The sequence below is a fragment of the Cyprinus carpio genome, chromosome B17, assembly GCF_018340385.1.
Source record: "Cyprinus carpio isolate SPL01 chromosome B17, ASM1834038v1, whole genome shotgun sequence".
Taxonomy (NCBI): Eukaryota; Metazoa; Chordata; class Actinopteri; order Cypriniformes; family Cyprinidae; genus Cyprinus; species Cyprinus carpio.
Window position 1 is genome coordinate 20718579 of NC_056613.1, and position 22382 is coordinate 20740960.

Genomic DNA, 22382 nt, shown 5'->3' on the forward strand with positions numbered 1-22382 from the left:
TAGGCCTATTTCAGTTTCTAATCACAATAATCACAATTACTAATGATTAAAAAATCAATTCAAGTTTATTTGTATAGCGCTTTTTACGATACAAATCATTGCAAATCAACAAAAAAAAAAATCAAGACTAAACAAAATTTATTATTATAAAATCTAATGATGAAATTACTTCTTCTTTTTTCCCATGTGAAGTATAAATATATCTGTCAGGACTAAACAAATCTTATGTTGTTTAAACTATTATACTTAGTATATTTAGGATATGTGGGGGAATGCATCATCCCAAATTTTACCGACACGTTTTTTTTTTTTTAAACCAAGTTAGTTGAATTTTCTTCCAGTGAAAGCTTAGAAAAAAAAAAATTATAAGAAAGAAAAATTATGATTAGAAAATTATGAGTTTGACTGTTTTAAATTCAAGTTATGTCATAATTATTTTGTGGAACTAATTAATAATTCAACAAGAATATGCATTTATTTTTCAATAACTGTATTTACACTTTGTTTAAAATAATAATCCGGACCGACTAATACCAAAGAGAAGAACATATTTTTTCTACTCAAGTTTTGCTGTTAGAGGTCGTTTTTGTTTTTCATGACAACTCTTTATTAAAAACCTCTAAAAAGTATGTTGATTATGTATTACTTCATTGAATATTACATGAGCACATTTTGTTAATGAGCTTTGTTTTTTATAACGCAGACCGTTATTTGATGCCTTTTACGTTGTTTTGAGTTGGAAGTCTTCCTTTTTTTTATTTTTATTTTTTTATTATTATAGTTTCTCATATAGTAATATTAACAGTATAGTTCACACTCCAGTACAGTGCGTGGCGGTAATGCACCATTGAAGTTGGATGGCAGCCGCTGTTAAAACATCAAGGAAGAAGAAGCGTGGAAAGTTGGAAGAAATGCATTCTCTGCGTGAATTAAGAGGTACACATGAAACCGAGTTTGTCTTTATCCACCTTGTTTTATCGCTCACATTATTTAATTTCCAGCCCATGCAGTGATAGCCTGAATGCTAAACATCGGTACATGAGCCACACCTCTGGATGCACATTAAATCTTTTTGTTTTGTTTTATTTTTTAGTTTAACCACCTGCCAGCTCACAGTAGTACTGTCCATTGATGTTAGCTGTTTTATTCCTACAGATGTATTAACCAAACAGTTCTCTGCTGGAAGGAGTTGTCCACACTATAACAAGACCGGTTTACCTGCTTCATCTAATGACAGATTTCAGAAACTCAAACCTGGTTATTAACCTTCAGGCTGTTTTATGTTCCACCCCGTTGTTATATCACCAGACTGTTTTGCAGGAGAGGGAAGCAGGTCTCTATTTCTGTTGGGCAGTGTTTGACCTGTGGTTGAGAGCTATTTAAAGCAGTGTTGTTATCAGTGGCACTAATGGAACATCCTTCTAAGGGTTTGTCTCTGACAGCATTAAGGTTGTGCCCTTTTCAAACAGTTACTGAAAGCACCACTAAAATATGGTGATATTTTATGTAATGACAAGGTTATCTAGGGCTCCATAAAGCACGTTTGTTTTCTAAATTAGATTTGTTTTCCACTTAAATGGATGGTCCATCCCAAAATTTAAAATTTAAAATCGCTCATTATTTACTGAATCTCATGCTATCCCAGATGTATGTGGCTCTCTTTCTTGAGATGAACACAATTGAATTTTTTTCAATAAACAATCCATCTCTGTGAGTCCATGTAATTCAGATGGATGGAACCCAATTCAAAAGCCACCCAGAGTAAACACAACTGTAATTTAGTATCCTTTTAATGCAAAAAAAAAAAAAAAAAAAAAAAAAAGAGAGTCACAATGTGTGGCCAAGATCCACAAATAGTGTGTCAGAATTGTTTTTTTTTTTGTTTGTTTGTTTTTTTTAAGTCAAGTGAATTTTATTTGTATTATGCTTTTCACAATACACATGCTTTATGTAAATTAAATTAAAATCCTGTTTTTTTTATAACTCTTTCTGTTCACCTTCTGTTTCTGAAGTTTTATGTTTGCACTGTGTACAACAACAGGAAAAATGGCTTTTATTCGCCTTGTGAAGACAGCTTTTGAGGGCATTCCCCAAGAATGCATATTTGCATTTCACTGCACTGCTGTTCCGTTGGTTATTTTATGTAAACTTGAATTAAACTGATGTGTTTGACTGCTGCATCTCGCAACACAGTGTTCTAACAAAGGTCAAATGTTTAAATGCAAAACACTGTGTAGAAACTGTTTGTGCAGTGGGTTTTTCCAAACTCTGTTTGTGGGTTGAACATGCTAGGACACGACCCTGCAGTGGTTTTGTGGTCGGCTCGGGTGCTGTACTCCCAGCATGCTGCATTTAGCTTCTTGACTTGAGTGCTGTCCCTGGTTTGTGTCCTCTGGCATCCTGCAGTGGAGCCAGAGCCACTGACCCATTTTCTTTCCTAATGGAGTTTGTCCAGCCTAATGCATATTGCTGATACACCACAATCTAATGTAAGATTTGGCAAACTCTTATACGAGCCTCTGCAGTATGAAACAAACAAGAAAGGTCAGTCATCTTTGAGCTATGTGCATAGCTGAGTTGAATGCTGTCACTTTCTACATTTCAACCGGTGGTACATATTCAATCAATGACAATCTTACTGAAGAGTAACTGCCAAATGACTTCAGCATATCAAACTACAGATTTCTGACTGTTCAAGAAGATCTATACATATTCATGTCATATTAATTATTTGTTTTTGATTCATAGTTAATTTCATCCAATAGTTTAGTTTTATTTTTATTTGTTTTTTAACTTGTATATATTTTTTACATATGATATAATTTATTAATACAATATTTTATGTATTTATGTATTCTTTTATAAATCAAAAATTAAATTTTGTTATTTCAAAGCTGTTTTCTCTTTTGATGTATGATGACTATTTAAATGTGTTTGTGTGTGTGTGTGTGTGTCTGTGTGTTGGATGAAATGAGAAATCAGGAAAATTATTCTTGGCAAGTGATTTAAATTATTTGACACTTTTAAAATGCTACCTGATGTGATAATTTGATTTGTCTCTTTATGCAGAACCCTGTTTATTTGTGGTGGCCTGAGATACAATAATCATTCAACATGGTTAAAGAACAGAAATGCATTCTTTGTGAAACTGTCTACAGCTCCAAACAGGTAAACCTGGCGATTACATGCAAATCACCGTGCTCTCCCTGCTGAATTAGGTGCCTATATTTCTTCAAACATTCAAAAAGTCTGCACTCTTTAAATCTTTTATTGGAACCAAAGCAGGCAATTTAAAGGGATACTCCACCCCAAAATGAAAATTGGGTCATTAATCACTTATCACCATGTCGTTCCAAACCCCTAAAAGCTTTGTTTGTCTTCTGAACACAATTTAAGATATTTTGGATGAAAACCAGGAGGCCTGTGACTGTCCCATAGACTGCCAAGTAAATAACAATTTCAAGGTCCATAAAAGGTATGAAAGTCGTCGTCAGAATACTCCATCTGCCATCAGATGTGCAATCTGGGTTATATGAAGCGACGGGAACACTTTTTGTAAGTGAAGAAAACAAAAATAATGACTTTATTCAACAATTCCTTTGTCAACGGTTTCCTCTGTGTCTCTCCATATCACTGTATGCTCTTCTGTGTCATCCACGCCACAAGGATGCGTTGTTTCTATGTGTATTGGATGGAGTATTCTGACGATGACTTTCATACCTTTTATGGACCTTGACACTGTGATTTACTTGGCAGTCTATGGGACAGTCACAGGCCTCCTGGTTTTCATCCAAAATATCTTAAATTGTGTTCTGAAGACAAACAAAGCTTTTACGGGTTTAGAACAATGTTGGGGTAAGTGATTTTGGGGTGGAATATCCCTTTAAGTATATATCATCTCCCATTTCTGCTAGAATGTGACAATATGCCCTGAGTCCTTGTGTGACAAACTGTAATGAACTTGTACATGTTGGCACCTGTCTTGATTTATGCACATTTGCTGTTCTTTTGAGACTTTTGGTTGCAAAAAACCTTTGTCTTGCATATAAGAATAAATTCCTATTTAGAGTTATTTATTGAAATTACTGTAATTTTACAATGCTATATTTTAATGGAATCTTTTTTTTATTTTTAGGAGATGGAAGAGCACATGAGAAGTATGCTGCACCACCGAGAGCTGGAGAATCTGAAAGGACGGTAAGAGCCCATGTTACACACCAATGTTACCAACTATCATGTAATCCACCTTTTTGTCAGCTGACTTCACAAAATATTTATGTTAAGTACTGCATAATGTTGTACGTTAATATTTCAATAATTTAACAGTACTTTTGCATGTTCATGGTTTTCTGGTATTCTAATGTCAGTAAATGGTCACTTGAAAGGCAGGTAAATGAATATTTAATCTTTTTTTAATAAGTGTTTAATTTTTGTTTTTCTTATATTATGATCTTATTATTATCTTGTCATCAACTCACAAACACAAGTTTGGGAAACTCATCTCTACACTATCAATACAATAATCTAAAGTTCAGAGAACTGAGCTTTCTTCAAATATCAGCGCTATTTGAGACATTTGTACGTTAATTTTTAAAGGTGAAGAACCACCATCATGCCTAACTTGCCAAACAAAAAATGTGAAGCATATTTTATTAGATTGTACTGATGTAAATAAACAACGGTTTTATTCAGAGGTGTGTTTAACTGATTTATTTACAAATGTATCACCTGAATGTATTTTAGAATTTTTTTCTAGTGTAGATTTGAAATGTATATATTTTTTTTTTTTTTTTTTTCACTTTTTGTTAATTGTATACCTTGTGAAATTCATACTGAGATCGCCATGATAATAGCTTTGATGCTGTCATGGTGTTAAAAAGTGAATAAATAAATAGATAAATATATGCTTATTATAAGACAATTTTTTTTAATCTTTTATTTCAAGATGTAGAAATCCAACCCAGAATTCTTTTTAAATCATTTTTAAAACATCCTTATGCAGCAAACATAAACTATGACGTTCATGGAAAATATTTTAGAAAATTCTTTGGTGGAATATGGTTGGGGTCAAAGATGAAAAGCATGTGTATTGTAAGGCACTTGCCTCCTTTGGTCAGTGGATGGATAAGCCGAGGCAGCTGTCTTAACCCGAGAGTGTATATATATATAAAGGGACATTGGAAACAACTGGCAGGGCTGACAAATGACAACTGCCTCATGTGACAATTATGTACATCTCTGGAATGTGAAAAGTGAGAATGACATTCTCAAATGGGGAGGGTATTGAAATCTAAAGTCCAAACACACACCAATAATTATGAGAGGTTTGTCATATTTTAGCTAAATAGTAATAATGCTGCTTATGAGATCAATGTAGCTTAATGTTTATATTGAGAATTAACCAGAGCACTAATTTAGAGCAGTAAATAATCATTTGTTTAATAAAATGGAAATAAGCTGCAGAACTTAGAGATAATTGCACAAATCATATCACAGTCAATCGCACAAAAACTTTAGAAATTTAAATTAGAAATAACAACTTAACAGACTGCTGACTGCAAAATGGCAAGCTGCCATGACACCATTTTTCGAGGGATAGACCATCTGCCAACAGCAAGTATCTATCAGCTCACGAGTTTGGCACTGAAGACAGCAACTATGGCAGGGAGGGTTTTGTAAGCAGCTCGCATTACAGCTAGCCAAAGAGTCCCACCCTTGCTGTAGCCCTAAAGAGCAGAGGAAGGTGGAGACAGAGGGTGGGGGGAATACGATTTCACACACCAAAATCCAACAGCTCTCCCAACCCTCGTCTCAGAGCACAGCGGACTCCATCATGACAGCGTGCTAAGGCTCAGCAGCTGCTGAGAGGGTGGTCACCTCTCTGAGCTCAAGATCTCCCAGCGCCTTCTGTTCTTGCCTGTTCATTCTAAACCATTTGTGAAGCCCCTGAAGTTGAACCACAAGATCAGGAAGATTGCATTTTTTCCTTTTTAGTAACTAGTTGGATTTTATTTTATGATTGAAGTCAGTTTGCCTCCTGATCTCTAAAAAAGACCTTAACTCATTAGAAAGCCACTCAGAAGCAGTAGCTATGCCGGAGGGAACCATTGAGCAGCCTATGTCCCCCTCCGTCCCCAGGGACTGTGGACACGAGTGCCAGGTCTGCGGCGTAACGGAGGTGAGCCTGACCGACTATGCTAGTCACATCTCCAGCCCTTTACATAAACAGCACATTGAGGATCAGAAGAACCGGCCCACAAATGAAGACCAAGATAAAGAGTACTTTGACAAAGACATTGTGCAGCTTATCGAGAAACGCAAGGAAATGATCAGGTGAGTCTTTGCTTTGCTTGCTGAATTATATAGCGTTGATGGTGGTCGTGGTCCTGTTATCTAGTGATTAATTGCATGGTAGTGTTTAAGTCTTAGTCACTGAAGTTTTGTCTTAGTGTTTTAATAATTTGCTGGTTACCACAACACCTGCAGTTCTATATTAAACTATTCTGCATACAGTTCTGACACTGGAGTCTGGTGTCATGTGAGGCCAAAAACAGCCATGACTGCAACACTTGCACTCTCACACTCTTGGATGCATACCACACCGTCCCTTTCCAGCTCAACCCTTAAACAGTATGGGCACTATGTCTTTAAATAGTCTGACCTTACCAACTATTTTTATGCACCATGCTGTTTAAGTGAAGTGTAAGACATGAATTAATGACAGAAATCCATTGCTGTTTTGCCCTAATACATAATACAAGTACCAAATACCTCATTCAAATAAAACAAGTTATTCATTATTTATATTTTAACTTTTTAACTTTATCTTTATTTTTGACGTTGTTTTCCCTTGATCTCACATAGGATAAAAAAGACTGTACGTCACTCACCATATCTGTGGTCAGCCATGAAACATTTTGATATCTCAGGTTGTGTGAAGATTACAAAAAAAAAAAAAGTTATGATCACTGCAAATCAGTGAATAAAAATATCAGTAGTTCCTCGTTACTAAAAGTTTGATCCAATAAAATGAGTTTGATATTGAAACAGTGAAAGTTACACAGATTTCTTTCATGGAAGCAGCGTGTGTTGTATAATCATTCAGGGATGAATAAGCAAACTTTGAGTCTGCAATTTGTTTTTTTCTGAATACAATAAATGAAGGTTCTGAATGTGGGTAATTTCTGAGTTTTGGTAGGGAATGCCACAAACAGTAGATTTTCACAAACAGTGGGTCATCAACAGCTGTCATCCTGTCACATGCCAAACTGTATCCCATCACCGGAAGACAGGGAAGAGGCAGTATTCTTAGCAGTTTTAATGATCTTATTTCCAAAGAAACATGCTTTTGTGTTTCTTTCCATGTTTGAATTTTCATGCATTGATGTTTAACGTATCCATAATGCTGTTCACCTGTCCTGGTTGCTAAGTGTGTCAGTACAATAAAATAAATCATTGTATGTCACCATTCTATGCTGAACTCTATTAGGAATGAAGAGGCTTTTGCAAAGCAGGCTAAACAAGAGCAGGAACAACGCAGGAGGTGGCAGGAACTTCAGACTCAGTGGCTTGGGCCAAGGCCTTTGATGTACCAGCAGGGTGACCCTTGGGACCGTCCCTATCCCAACCTTCCCCAGATGCCCAAAAGGGGTAGAGGCTCCAATTGGCAGAATTTGAGATTTTCATCCCCTGAACGTGGCACAAGGTTCAGCCGAGATGTTAGGTGTGCCACATGGCATGCTGAAGGACCACCTGACTTGCAGAAATGGGAATCTGTTGGACGTCAGGGAGGGAGTTTGCACAACCAAGGAAACTTCTGGGGTGGTAGACAAGGTGGCTATGGAGTCTGCTCTCCACAGCTGAGAAAGCAGTTTCCCTGGAACAACGATCAGTTTAATGCCCCTTGGAAGAGACAATATATGTCACCACCTAGGTTCTTTAAACCATCTGCCAAAGAGCCTCAGAAGACACCCAGCAGTTCTGAGAATCAGACACAGGGTGAACAGAGTCTAGAAGAATCTGGTGGAGAGCATGATCCTAACAAAGGTAAGGGTCAGAAGTCAGAGAAGACTCACCGATGGGCACCATATCCACCAGCTAAACTTGGGGATCCTTCATCTCAGACTAACCCTCAGCCATTGTTAGATAAGTCAGATGTGGGATCTCCTAAAACCTCTAAGGCACAAAGTGTCAAAGAGGGCAGTCAGGACATGAAGAGGAAATCCCTGGCAGACCAAAGAAATTGGCAGTATAAACCCACAGAACCTAAAGAGAGTGATTCCAGGGAGCAGAAGAGTTCCTTCAAGAACATTGGTAATACTAGCATGGATAGTTTTACCTACCCCTCCAGCTCCACCACTAGGAAAACAGAGAAGCCCAGCAAGCTTGCTGAAGATGGTTCAAAAATGAATCTCAGACAAACAGGAAGTCAAGACTTTGTCAGCTCCAAAGGTTTTAAGCATTCACGTTCAAGCTCTGAATTCATACAACATGCCACTTCTAATGCAGAGCAAGATAGTCTGCTGTCAGAGATGCTGCGAAAAGCTAAAGAGACATTGCTTAATAGAAATAACCCTAATGACGTATCTGGTACAGAGAGCTGCCTCAAAGCATCAAAGACTGTGCCTCAGATGAAAGAGCAAGTAGAGAGTTCAGAATTAATCAAGAATCAAAAATTACAAGAGAGTAAGAAAAAACTGAACGAGATCAAAGGTCAAGAAAGGTTGGGTTTTGTGAGACATTTTAGCAGTGACCGAGAGCAGTTAACCAGGGCTGAGACCTCAGTACAGTTTGGCAATGTGCGCAATGACTCTAGGCCATCTCTGCAGTCCTTACAAGTTAGTACCTCCACTATTGGCCACGAAGATGAGGAGGAGTGTGGTGAAATGGAAGAAAATCCTCACTTACCAGTACAAGATCAAGTCATGGACACACTGGATGAAGGTTTGTGCTCAGCTGGTGAGGGGTCCCAACAAACTGCAGGTGGCTCTGTGCCCTCTCTAAGTAAGCTTGCATTACCTGCATGTCTCCAAAGGGATCTGAACCATCATATGGGCCCCAAAGGCAAAGCAGCATCCCATGAACCCAACTTAAATATTGCCAGACGTATTAGAAATGTGAGTGGCACACGAAAAAATGAGACTGAGAAGGATGCAGGACTTAAACCCACCTTGCGACAGCTGATTAGCTCCTCTGGCTCAAAGCGAAATGTGAACTGGGACCAGGTGTACCAGGAAGTCAACCGGAAGAAGCAGGGCAAGGGCTTACCAAGGTACTGCATGAGAATTTCTTCATTTTCTGTTTACTCGCATAAAATTGTTACTTCCTTCATACCTTAATTTGTCCTGAATCTTTTCAGATTTGGTATAGAAATGGTGCCCTGTGAACCTGAGGGTCCGAACCAAATGGATCAAGATGAAGTACCTCTTTCTGAGGGCTTTCATTGGGACTCTCTGTTTGAATTTAGTCAAGTGCCTTCCTGCAAGCGAAGCTTGTCTGAAAGCAATGTGGTCAAAGAAAGCCCTGCTGCGACCAGCTCCCTCCCCAAAGCTGTAGACCCAGTGAGGGACTCTCCTGCCTGTGGCCCGTCACAGACACCGAGGAGAGAGGAGCTGCAGTCCACAGGTCGTCTGGAGAATCAAGGTTCGAAAGGGCCTTTTAAGGGCCCAGAGGAAGTTGAAGAAGACGGTGGTTGTATATCAGAGACTGAACTGATTGACACACAAGGATCTGGGAAGAAACGCAGAGCTCCTGGGGTAAGCTTCATACTTTCTAATGGTTTATGCTTGCCATACTCAGAAACACAGTAGCTCTAATTCTAATAGAGTTAGCAACCTGCTACATTACATAGCTGCTTTCAAAAGCAGCATCCAGTGTAATTTTTTAAAATGCTGTACATCAGAGATGCGCAATCCTGTTCCTTGAGATCTACTGTACCTTCCTGCAAATTTCAGCTCCAAACCTGATCACATGCAACCAAACCAACTAATTAAGATCTTCAGCAAAACTCGATAATTAGAGACAGGTGTGTTTGATCAGGGTTGGAACTGAACACTTGCAGGTACTGTAGGTAGATCTCCAGCAACAGGATTGGGCACCTCTGTTCTACATAAACATTAATGCAAGAAGAACGTAAATGAAGTATAATTCTTGCCATTACCTAATTGTTGGATCTTTCCGCTAGGATGTTGTGTCTCCAGAGATTCCTAATGAAGATAGAAAAAACAAGAGGCAAAAAATTAAGGCTAAGAAAGGCAAGGAAACTATTTTATGCTATTTTTTGTAAACCAAAACACTGCAGTGTCCTTATTTGGGTGTTTTAATGTATTGTGTTTTGCAGAACGCTCGCAAGTGGATCAGTTGCTGGCTGTGTCTCTACGTGAGGAGGAGCTTAACATCTCTCTTCAGGCTGTGGACAACAGTCTTATTCAGGCACGTGCTGCCCTGCAAGCAGCCTATTTAGAAGTACAGCGCTTGCTTATGGTCAAACAACAGGTAAGACGGTAGCGCTAACAGAAATGTATTCAATTGTTTTCAGCTGGCACTGGGCTGCCACTTCAGTTTTACAGTTTTTATTAATGATTTTACAGGCGACGAATGAGATGAACTCTTTGAGAACCAAGCGCATTGAAATTCTTCAAGGAATGCAAGGTACAAAAATCAGAAAGCAGGAGTCATGTAATCATATTTATTAACTTTATAAATCTAACGTAAATGATAAGTCAGATTAATACCACATATCCTTTCATACTGTACAAATTACCTGTAAGGCCAGTTTGTAGTATGTATCAGGACAGTAAACATCTTATAAAATCTTATTTGTTACTGATAATATAATAAATATTGACATCAGAATTCTTTTTCAGGTGAATTTGAATCAAAAGAAAGAGAGAGGAGCAGTGAGGAGATCTTAACGTCTTCATCAACCCAGGTTTCTCTGATCACCAATCCTTTTCCCTCAACAACAGCTGCTCACTCATTCTCTTCAACCTCCTTACTGCCTGTTACCATAAAACAGGAGCCCATCTCTCAATGTAACCCCATTTCTAAGCCGAACATTGTCAAAAGCCCCCTCCCAGCACCTCAAAGTACCACACTTGTCCAAACTGTGTTTGCCGCTTGTCAAACAGGTAGGTTTCAATCACTAAATTGCAGCTTAGAGGTTGCTATTTCTAGCAGTACTGAATTATAGAATGCTTATTTTTCATCTAAAACAGATGCTACCTTCAACACTAAGATAAAGACTTCTCAAGGTGCCACAAGCATGGCTTTGGCAGCAGCTTCCTCAGTTCACAGATTACAGCTGTCACCCATCAAAGAAATTAATCGAAATTCGAGCTCTCAAGAGGGGTTAGCCAACCCATCTTCCTCATTTATGTCTGCAACCCTCTCTCCTAAGCCGCTGTCTCCCTCTAACCACCTAGAAACTAATCCAGTGAAACGTGTACGAAAGCTAAAGAAGAGAAAGTGTCTAGATAAAGCAAAGTTGAACGAGCAGCCTGAAATCAGTGAATCTGATCTTGACGCAGAGCAGCCTGCTACTCGACCTACCCGCAAGTGTCGTCCTCATCGGCGATCCAGCAGCATCTACGTCACACCCCCCACACCAGAAGAGAAAGATGAAAATGAAGAGATGGTGGTGACCGAAGCTTCAAAGGCACAATCACAAGGAGCCAAGCTAGCAACACCACCAGTGAATGAAGATCACTCCGAATCCTCTGAACTGGAGATGGTGGAGCTTCCCCCACCTGATATTGATATTGTCAATCTAGATTCTTCAGACCCAGATGAGATGCCTGAAAAGAAGGCCAAGGAGTCAGCTACTGCCTACACAACAGACCATGCTGTCACAGACCCTCAAAACCTTGCCTGCAATGAAGTCACCTCCACTAGTGAAATTGATACTAGCAGTATAGTCAAGACTTGTGAAAGGTAAATCTCATGGTTTAAACTAAGATTTTCTAAATAATTCTTCTTAATATCTTATAGTAGGGGTGTCCATTCCTGAGCCTGAAGGACCTGCATAGTTGAGCACCAGTCTGACACAGCACACTACCCTAGAGATTTCTTATAATCCTTAAGACCTTGATTAGCTGGTTCTGGTGTGTAAGTTAGGACCGGATCTAAACTCTGCTGGATAGTGGCCCTCCAGGAGCAGGAATGGTCATCCCTTTCTCACAGCAATAGTAAGCTTGTGAAGTAAAAAAGCGATCTTTTGAAATTTGACTTCTGTATGAATGCTTCAAATCTGGACCAAACTGAGTTTATTCTACATCTGCAGAGTAGTGTTGGGCAATATGCTCCATAGTCATATCGTACTATCGTTAGCCTGTGAGATCGCCAATACACAATATTATCATGCTAATTTGATTTACTTACTTAAAAACAGTGAACCAACTCCAGGGTATTGCTAAAAGCTGCCTTATGTAATCTATTAACTACACATTATATATTTTTAGTCAAGTAGCAAATAGATGTTCTAAAATATTTTTAATATGACTGAATTTGTATTTAACATAATGATTTTATAAACATTGTAACATTGTTACTAATTTTAATGCTTACATTTCCTCAGAAAGAATATTAACATTATCAAAGAACATCACTGACTTCAGTCTAGCGTGAGTTTATGCACTTCATCATACACTGTATGATAAATGAACCTCTTATACTTACATCGCAGGTACATCTGCATGTGTAAAACAGTGTGATTAGAAAGTGAACTGGATCACAGTGAAAAATGCTAATCAAACTAGCTGTAGTTAGGACTAGAGTGTGAGAACACTTTAATAGTTTGTCAGAAAAGTAACATGGGATTTCCAAAAAGTGTTTTTAATCTGTAAGATCTCTGAGGTTAGTAACCATTCTGAAAGATGGAAGATATTGTTTACCTAGCATTTGGCTGTTGGGCTTTGAAGATGGTAGAAAACACAGCAGATTTTGGTGGGCGAGAGTGCACATACATAACAGATACAGCTTGTTTAATGTCATGTTCACTTGCAGATGGTCTTGGCCTTCTGGCACCTTGACTCTTTCTGTTTATTGTCACCTGAAGTTTCTCAGTGTTGCAGTATTGAAATTTCTGTTTTTTATTGTTACAGTGAAATAAAATCAGCCTCAGTGTTGGGGTCCAAGGTGCCTTCAGGTATGTGTTATGTTCAAAAACATATTTTCAAGCAAATGTACCATTAATACCACTTAACTTCTGCATCAGCAAAAGGTATTGCCTTAAAGGGGTCATATGACATTGCTAAAAAGAACATTATTTTGTGTATTTGGTGTTATGCCATGTGTATTTGTGGTTTAAGGTTCAAAAAACACATTCTCTTCACGTAATGTTGCTCCTCTATGTCCCGCCTTTTTAAAATTTGTCGATTTTTACAAAGCTCATCGTTCTGTAAAGCGAGGTGTACGCTGATTGGCCAGCTATCAAGTGCGTTGTGATTGGTCGAATACCTCAAGCGTGTGACGGAAATGTTACCCCCTTGCCATACTGTGATGCCATGTGTCCCGGTGTGACGAGACAAAACCAATAAAAACCATTACAAACGAGGAATTTGTTGCATCCAGTGGGGACATAATTACTGATTATAATGACTTATACTGTGTTTTAAACGGTACATTGCGTATCGTGCAAACATAAAACCATGTCTGCATTTGTGTTCGGAGAAACGACAAACAAGAAGCGCTACTCTTCACTGCTCAAAACTCACGTTTGAATCATCAGTGGCAAATTCTTTAAATATGAAAAACAACTTACAAACACAAATTAACAACCAACATACAGTCTCACAGGAAACGGTCCTCATCCTCCGCAAAATGCACTGCACACATCTGAATGTTTGAGTTGAACTGTTTTGGAACAGTGTTGATAAATACAACTTAACCACTGATTTCTAGTTGTGTCCACTTTTGGAAGGCCAAACAAAGTAGCTTCGCTTTCACAACGAAACACACAGCGTCTCCACGACATGGCGGCGGCAGCAACAGCGGGAATAAAAGTTACGCCTTCTTTCTTTGCGTGAACATTTGGGCAGTGTTATGCAAATCTTCCCACATCATGACGTAGACATGTGGTGGCTTGTTTAAACAAGTCATTTTAGGAGGAAGTGGACGAGTCTTGACTTTTATAAAGAATATCTCTTTGGATTTGAAAAAATTTAAATAGCATCATATGACCCCCTGGTAGCAGTAAGTACTTTTATATTAGTCTAGTTCTGTGTTCAGTGCAGTCGTTGCAGAACGACCAAATTAGAATACTCACACGATCAGCATACAGAAATAGTTCATCAAGTCCCCAAATTACTTTTTAAGGGCAAGGTATTCTTAGTGCCTGTTAGTTTTATACTTAACCTGTGCCTCTGAGAGTGACTGCCAGAATGACAACCCTGAGAATTCCTCCAACTCGTGTACAAAATGAGAGCTGTGCCAGTGCTGTTTTTTGGGAACTCCATTAAACGACTAAAATTAAAAATCATAGCACTGTCACATTAAATCACTTTCCCAAAGAATAGGTTAAAAAGGCTAAAATTGTGACTATGATAAGTTTTGATGATCCGTCATAATTTCGCATTATGGTGGCGACTTAAATGCAAAGTATATTTCAGTTTTGACACATCAAGAATGTTTAGCGAATGTCTTCAGCTAAACATGTAAGCCTTTGAAAGTATACTTTGTTTGAAAGATCATGACATTTTTATCAAAGCAAACTTCACCCACAAGTTTTTAATGTGTTCTGTTTGTTGCGTGACAGCACAAACATTATCTAGACACACATCTCTTTCATAGTGTTAATGTTTCTCTCAATAACTGATATGTTGGTGTGTGTGTTTTATCAGATATATCAGATCCTGGGGAGGAGGAGGCGCCAACAGAAGGGGAGTTTGAGGGCCATCAAGAGGCCGTGAATGGAATGCAGGTCCATAACGGACTGCTGTACACTTGCTCAGGGGACCGCACTATACGCGCTTTCAATCTGATCGTAAGACTTTGTAGAAATTGTCTGAAACATGTAGTTTAGGAAAAGCATTTCAACATGAATATGATGATCTATGAATGTAGCTTACAGTCTCCTCGTTGTTACAGAGCCGGAAGTGTATGGCGGTGTTTGAAGGTCACAGCAGTAAAGTGAATTGTCTGTTGGTGTCATGTGGAGGAGGCCTGCAACAGCGCCTGTACTCAGGATCAAGTGACCAGACCATCCGCTGTTACAACCTCAAGGTACTTTGATTCACACTGCTTTTGAAACAGTCCACCCAAGAATGAAAACTATCATCATTTATTCACATTGATGTTGTTTGCAACTTATTTTCTTCAATAGAACATGAAAGTTTTCAGACACACAGGCTGCACTTTAGTAGAGAGTTATTCACATTGTCAAAAAGTACCATAAAATAGTTCATGCAACTTTTTATATACTAGATTTGTATGAGGAATAGTGCTGTCAAATGATTAATCATGATTAATCGCATCTAAAATAAAAGTTTTTGTTTACATAATATAAGTGTGTATAATGTGTGTATTTGTTATGTATATATAAATACAAACACATGCATATATGTGTGTGTATTTATATATGCATAATAAATGTACACAGTGCACAGACATTTATTATGTAAACAGATTTTTTTATATTGGATGTGATTAATCATGATTAATCATTTGACAGCACTAGTGAGGAACAAACTGATATTTAAAGGAATGATTCACTTAAAATTACATTTTTGTCACCAATGAATAGTTCCAGACTCAAATGACATTATTTCATCAGTGGAACAAATGCAAACTTTAGCAGAGTGTTATCTACCATATATTTAAAGTGAGTTATTATGGACTGTCTAGCACCAAAAAGGACAAAAAGCACCATAAAAGCTGATAAAACTATTAAAAGTAGAATTGATAATGGTAGAATATGTATTATCTAATAAATATTGAATTATTAAAATTTAAATGTATTACCTAATAAATATTAAATGACTTCAAAATGTAAGTAGTTATTTACTGAAAACCTGTCACCATTCACTTTGCGCATGAAAAAGCATGAACAGACTGGACATCAGTGTTATTTTAGTATTATTTATTTACCTTTGTTAATATTTTGAATTAGCTTTTATTTTTAGATTTCTGGATTTCATTATTTTAGTTTATTAGGTTTTTACTTAAGTTTTTAGGGTTCTTTTATTTTTTTAATTTTGCTTTAGTAATATGTGACCCTGGACCACAAAACCAGTCATAAGGTCAGTTTTATAAAATTGAGATTTATACATCATCTGAAAGCTGAATAAATAAGCTTTCCGTTGATGTATAGTTTGTTAGGATAGGACAGTATTTGGCAAGACATGTCTATTTGAAAATCTGTAATCTGAGGGTGCAAAAAAAATCTAAATATTAAGAAAATCATCTTTAAAGTTGTCCAAATGAAGTTCTTAGCAATGCATATTACTAATCAAAAATGAAAGGGATACTCCATCCCAAAATGAAAATTTTGTCATTAATCACTAACCCTCATATCGTTCCACACCTGTAAAAGTTTTGTTGGTCTTTGGAACACAATTTAAGATATTTTGGATGAAAACCGGGAGGCTTGTGACTGTCCCATAGATTGCCAAGTAATTAACACTGTCAAGGTCCAGAAAAGTATGAAAAGCATCATCAGAATAGTCCATCTGCCATCAGTGATTCAACCATAATGTTATGAAGCATCGAGAATACTTTTTGTACACAAAGAAAACAAAAATAATGACTTTAGTCAAAATCAGGCTAGCGACATTTTGGCAAAGTCTTTATAATTGAATCAAATTGACATGGGGGTAAGTGACAGCGTATGCTCTTCTGTGTCTTCTACTCCTCAGATTTGCCAAAATGGCACTATGGTGACGCTGGCGCTTACGGGTTTGGAACGACATGGGGTTAAGTGGTTAATGACAAAATTTTCATTCTGCTGTAGAGTAACCCTTTAATATATATATATATATATATATATATATATATATATAATTACAGTAGGAAATTTACAAAAAATCTTCATGGAACATTATCTTAATATCCTAATGGTTTTGGCATAAAAGAAAAACTGATAAATTTGACCCATACAATGTATTGTTGGCTATTGCTACAATTATACCCCAGCGACTTAAGACTGGTTTTGTGGTCCAAGGTCACATAATAGTGCTTAAAATTATTTCAGTTAGGAGTCAGGGCAACATTTCAAATTTTTTAAATTGATTTATATATATATATATATATATATATATATTATATAAAGCTATAACAAGTTTTAGTTTTAGTTAACAATGGTAACATTGTTGGACTTACTGCCTAACATCATCTTTTTGTTTGATGATGAAGAAAGTAATAAGCATGAGTTTCAATTATAATGGCACTGATGATAGAATTCTGAGTCCTTCTATTTTTAGCGTTTTCTTTATACGGCAGTTTTTTCATATCTTTCTGTAGCATTGAGAATATTACAAGGATTTCTGTTTTTTTTCCTCAGACAACAGAGTGTGTGGAACAGCTGGCTCTCCCAGATCGAGTGCTTTGTCTTCATAATCGTTGGAAAATTCTCTATGCCGGTCTTGCCAATGGCTCTGTGATCACCTTCAGTCTTAGGGTATTAAGTCTTTAATGAATCAGAATTCAGGGTTTGGGCTAAAATAAGCTACATTTAGCAAAGATAAGCTGAGAGCTTATTGAGTCCTCTGTTCCCTGATCGTGAGGTAATGAACTTTTCCTCATCTCCTGCAGAACAATAAGCAGCTGGATGTGTTCGAGTGCCATGGCCCGCGGGCTGTAAGTTGCTTGGCAACGGCTCAGGAAGGGGCTCGACGTATCCTGCTGGTTGGCTCTTATGACGCCACCATCAGCGTTAGAGATGCTAAGAGTGGCTTGCTGCTGCGAACGCTCGAGGGCCACAGCAAAACTGTGCTCTGCATGAAGGTTTGTGTCTGATCCCATTTTTCCAAATGATTATGCTTAATGCAGTTACTCAAAACATGGTTTTGCATTATATTTGAAACTTGACAGTCCCAGTCCTCATTCAGTTTCATCATATTAAAAAGTGTGGCCAGGATATCCTAAAAATACTATTTACAAAAAGGTTTTATTTGTTTCTTCTCTTCAGGTGGTGAATGATTTGGTGTTCAGTGGCTCGAGTGATCAGTCTGTACATGCTCATAATATTCATGTGAGTACTTAATGCACTGTGTTTCTCAATGAGATGTGAGAATGAGGTGTCTTGTTTGTATCTTATTAAGTTCTTTGTCTCTGGATCTCCAGACAGGAGAACTGGTGAGGATCTATAAGGGTCATAGTCATGCTGTCACTGTGGTGGCCATACTGGGAAAGGTGATGGTCACCGCATGCCTGGACAAACTGGTCCGTGTGTACGAGCTCCAGGTATAAATGACACATTCACATTCCACATTCCTTTAACTAGGCAACTATTACAAAGCTTGTCAAGAAATGTCACCAAAACCATGTTCAGCCAAAAACATAATAAAAAAAGTTTTTGTTTTTTTTCTCAACGTTACTTTTATTATTCTTGTTAATATCAGTGATTACTTAAGCACATTACTTTTACAGAATTACAGTAAATCAGTACTGTTCAGTGTAAAGGAAGATTAAAACTATTAATAATGGTTTGCATTAATTGAAATAAACTTTAACTAGAATATACATATTAAATGAAAAACCTTAAACTTGAAATACTTCATCAAAATTATTTGAAGATAATTTCCAAGGCATCATTTCTAATTTTCATTTAAAATTGAAATATTAAAACTGAAATAAAAATAAAGCATAAAAAATCATTTACCTGGTATTCCTATTTAAAACAAAAATAATAAAAATGACAAAGAACTGTATTTTTATCTGCAAATGAAATAAATGCATTAAAAATGCAAAAATAAAAGATAAAAAATATAGTATTACATAAATAAAACTGGTGTTATTAAACAGTATATTTTTATGAAAATCATGAAATATTACTATGCTGTTTGAATACTGTAAAGTTTAAAAACGGAAATAAGAATATAAACCAGAATTTTTTTTTTTTTTTTTTCAAAACGGTGTTAATGAAAATTAGAGATCAAATACTTAATTGTAATGAAATTAATGTCACAATGTAAAAAAAATATCAGTGGTCCATTTTCTTGGATTCATGTATTCACTCACTCGTGAGTGGGATTAAAGTGATATTGTTGTAACCTATTTTTGTGATATTGACCATATCTCTGGTGTTTCCAGTCTCATGACAGACTTCAGGTATATGGTGGACATTCAGACATGGTGATGTGTATGGTCATCCACAAGAGCATGGTGAGCGCATCTTCTTAACACCCTGTTTGAATCCAAAACCAGATTTCATAAAGATTTGCAAGCATTAATTATTGAAGCAAATGCTTTTAAAAATGAGGCTGGTGGTGGTTTGTCTGTTGCAGATCTACACAGGCTGCTATGATGGGAGCGTGAGAGCTGTCAGATTGAACCTGATTCAGAACTACCGCTGCTGGGTAAGAAACTGTCATGACACGACAGACTCAGACTGAAAGAGATTCCTGATGCCAGTTAATGTGTTTCCTGCCTCCTCACAGTGGTACGGTTGTACTCTAATCTTCGGTGTGATGGAGCACCTGCAGCAGCACCTGCTGAACGATCACACCAGCCCAGCACAGCAAACATTCAAATGCCGCTGGAGGAACTGCGACACCTTCTTCACCACCCGCAACGGCTCCAAACAGGTACGGCGGCTCTCTGCCACTCAGAATGTAGCTTTCACACATGAAAACCACAAAATTTGTAGCTGCATTACCACAAATGAAACTTAAAGCTACAAGGAATTTGTCACTGCGCAAAAAAGTAGACTATTTATTTTCATGACGGTTAGCCACCTTTTCCTTCCAATTCTCATTACTTTGATGCAACTAAATTATTATTTTATCATGGTTTTATATGTTATCACAATTTAAAATGCATGTTTAAACTCTTTAGTTTTATTTCTCAAAGAATGTTTTTGGTTTCCACAAAACTTTGTAGAATTGCAAGAAAATCCATGCCAAACATAAATTGCATTTTAAGTATATTAAACTGTTAAATTAATTTTAATAACCTTTCACTATATTATTGTTTTATCAAACATGCATTTGTCATAAATTATTCAAGCTGCGTATAGTTATTTATAGATAAAACTAGATTTTTTTGTATAAATTATAAAATAACAACATTCATTATAGATAAAACTAGATTTTTTTGTATAAATTATAAAATAACATTTTTGATCTCTTTTATTTGTTTTAAACATTGATGTGACTCTTGTCTTTGTAGGCAGTGCATTGTCACATGCAGAAACATGCTGAGGACGACAGTAAAATGGAGCCATGAGGGGCCAAGGAAATTTCACAGACATGGTCTCCTCTTTTCCCATATTGGGAATGTCTCATTCAGCCCTCACCAGAGGAGCCCTGTTCATGGGCATATTTTTATACGATCCATCAGATACCGACATACTGCCACTTAGATGAAGCTGAAGCCACAATTTAAACAATGGTGGTTGATTTTAAGTTCAAAAAAAGATCAGTGTTATTGTAATTCCAAACGAAAAGAGAAGCATTTCTCTATAAGTGGATTTGATTTGTTGGTATTTTGACGAGAGGAAGTTTTTTACATGAGCCTCCTCTCTTTCACTTCTATCTGAAGTGTGAAATATGCTCAATTCTTTTATACTGACGTGGCATTGCTCTGATACTCTCCTGGAAGGGATTGATTTCTGTATCAGACGCTTTTCCAAGTGTCTCATCTGATCATACACCGTATCGTATCATCAGCTCTGAGATTTACCGACCAAATAAAGACAGAAACTGTGGGAAACATTTGGGTACCGGTGCAGCAAAAGAGGTGCTGCAGCTCCCTCAGCAAACACGTGTAGCTCACTATTGTGTGTGCCGTATGACTTTACAGATCTTCTGATGTGGAGTGAATTCAGAAAGCATGAGACTTGTCGTGTCGAGCAACCAGATTTTAGTGTTGTAACATTGCAGGCTTTTATGAAGGACAAGGTCAATCTATTTTCCAATGACATGGTATTAAATACCTGCCAAAGCAATCTGTTATTAAGAGACATTTACATTTCAATATGGTTTACAGATACAAAAATCATTTTTTGTCAAGGTGTGTCTGGTGATTTTATTTGGTTTTCTTTTTTTATCTATTTCCAATAATTTTTTGTTTGGTTGTTTTTATTTTTATTTTTTTTTTTGGTTTCTCTATGGTTGCTCACCAAAGGTGAAGTAAAGTCGAAGGATTTAAGTTTGCCGTGACTCTTAAGTCTGCAGTTGAAATGTTTGCTGTGCTGTTGACAGAGACTGTAAAGTGGCAGTTGGTTGAGAACAAATGTGAATGTGTTTTATGGGATAGTTTGAACGAAAAGACAAGATCATTTTATTTTCCTTTTTTTTTTATATAGTGAAGAAGTTTGGGTTTTTTTTCTTTACCTTTACAGTATTTTGTGGCATTTGTGCCAATGAGATTTGTAGTTTTATGCAAGTCCCGGAGGGTCCTCACACAGGAAAGTACCTTTATTTTGCTGCGAGAGAATGAAAGTTGTAGGGGTGATAAACATGGGACGTGTTTTTGTGCAGTTGGGAGTGTATTACTTCACTTCCTATAATCCTCAACCCTGTTATGCACACACAAACCAAAACTTAGTGTAACCATTAACTGCAAACATCTTAATTTCCTAACTTGGTTTTGTAGGTTTCTGATGTAACAGTACAGTAACAGTACTCTCATGTTGAAATAAAACATTTTACTACCCCTGAAGAGGTGTATTTGTAACTATATATGGTCACTTTTGTCCGGTTTTTAGTTCTATCATAATGGATAAATTCACAGTTTGTTTTTTCACTAAGGCATAACCTTTGAAATGCATCTTTTGCTATATTCGTGTGTTGCTGAGGAGAGATTTGCAGCCTCTTACCTGGTATTCCTAAGTTTCTCACACTTGTTCATTTCAAAAACTGTTAAAATCTTTATAGACATTTTGTACACAAAAGCTATTGAAACAAAGAAATAAAAAAGATCTACTGTGCCACTGTGTGCCTTTCTTTTATCCTAAGGGAAAATTTGGTTTCATGGAGTTTATATTCCAGTGTAGTACGAGTAGGCTACATTCCCATTACGTTTTGAAAGCAATAACAAATTTTGTAACAGGGTTGAAAAAAAAAAAAAATTCTAACAAGATATGAAATAAATGGTGAAATATACTGTAGCGCTATTACAGAGCCTTTAAAAAAAAGAAGAAAACAATTATCCATTTATTTTATTTTGCAATTGCCACTTATGCTTGTGTAAATAATTAGGCTTTATGTTTCCTCCTGGGAAAGCAC

General features: G+C 37.0%; 1 protein-coding gene across 1 annotated transcript; it reads left to right on the plus strand.

Annotated features, from left to right (window-relative positions):
* Nucleotides 1-821: 821 nt before the first annotated feature.
* On the plus strand, nucleotides 822-22084 carry znf106a (zinc finger protein 106a). Its single transcript, XM_042742740.1, has 22 exons — nucleotides 822-936; nucleotides 3070-3168; nucleotides 4136-4197; nucleotides 6139-6333; nucleotides 7490-9271; nucleotides 9359-9755; nucleotides 10184-10253; nucleotides 10340-10494; nucleotides 10590-10650; nucleotides 10866-11129; nucleotides 11217-11931; nucleotides 13101-13144; nucleotides 14838-14980; nucleotides 15085-15219; nucleotides 17495-17611; nucleotides 17746-17937; nucleotides 18122-18184; nucleotides 18277-18396; nucleotides 19246-19317; nucleotides 19440-19511; nucleotides 19593-19739; nucleotides 20323-22084. The coding sequence occupies exons 2-22, from the start codon at nucleotides 3115-3117 to the stop codon at nucleotides 20377-20379; spliced, it is 4917 nt and encodes a 1638-aa protein (XP_042598674.1). The 5' UTR covers nucleotides 822-936; nucleotides 3070-3114; the 3' UTR covers nucleotides 20380-22084.
* The last annotated feature ends 298 nt before the right edge of the window (nucleotides 22085-22382 follow it).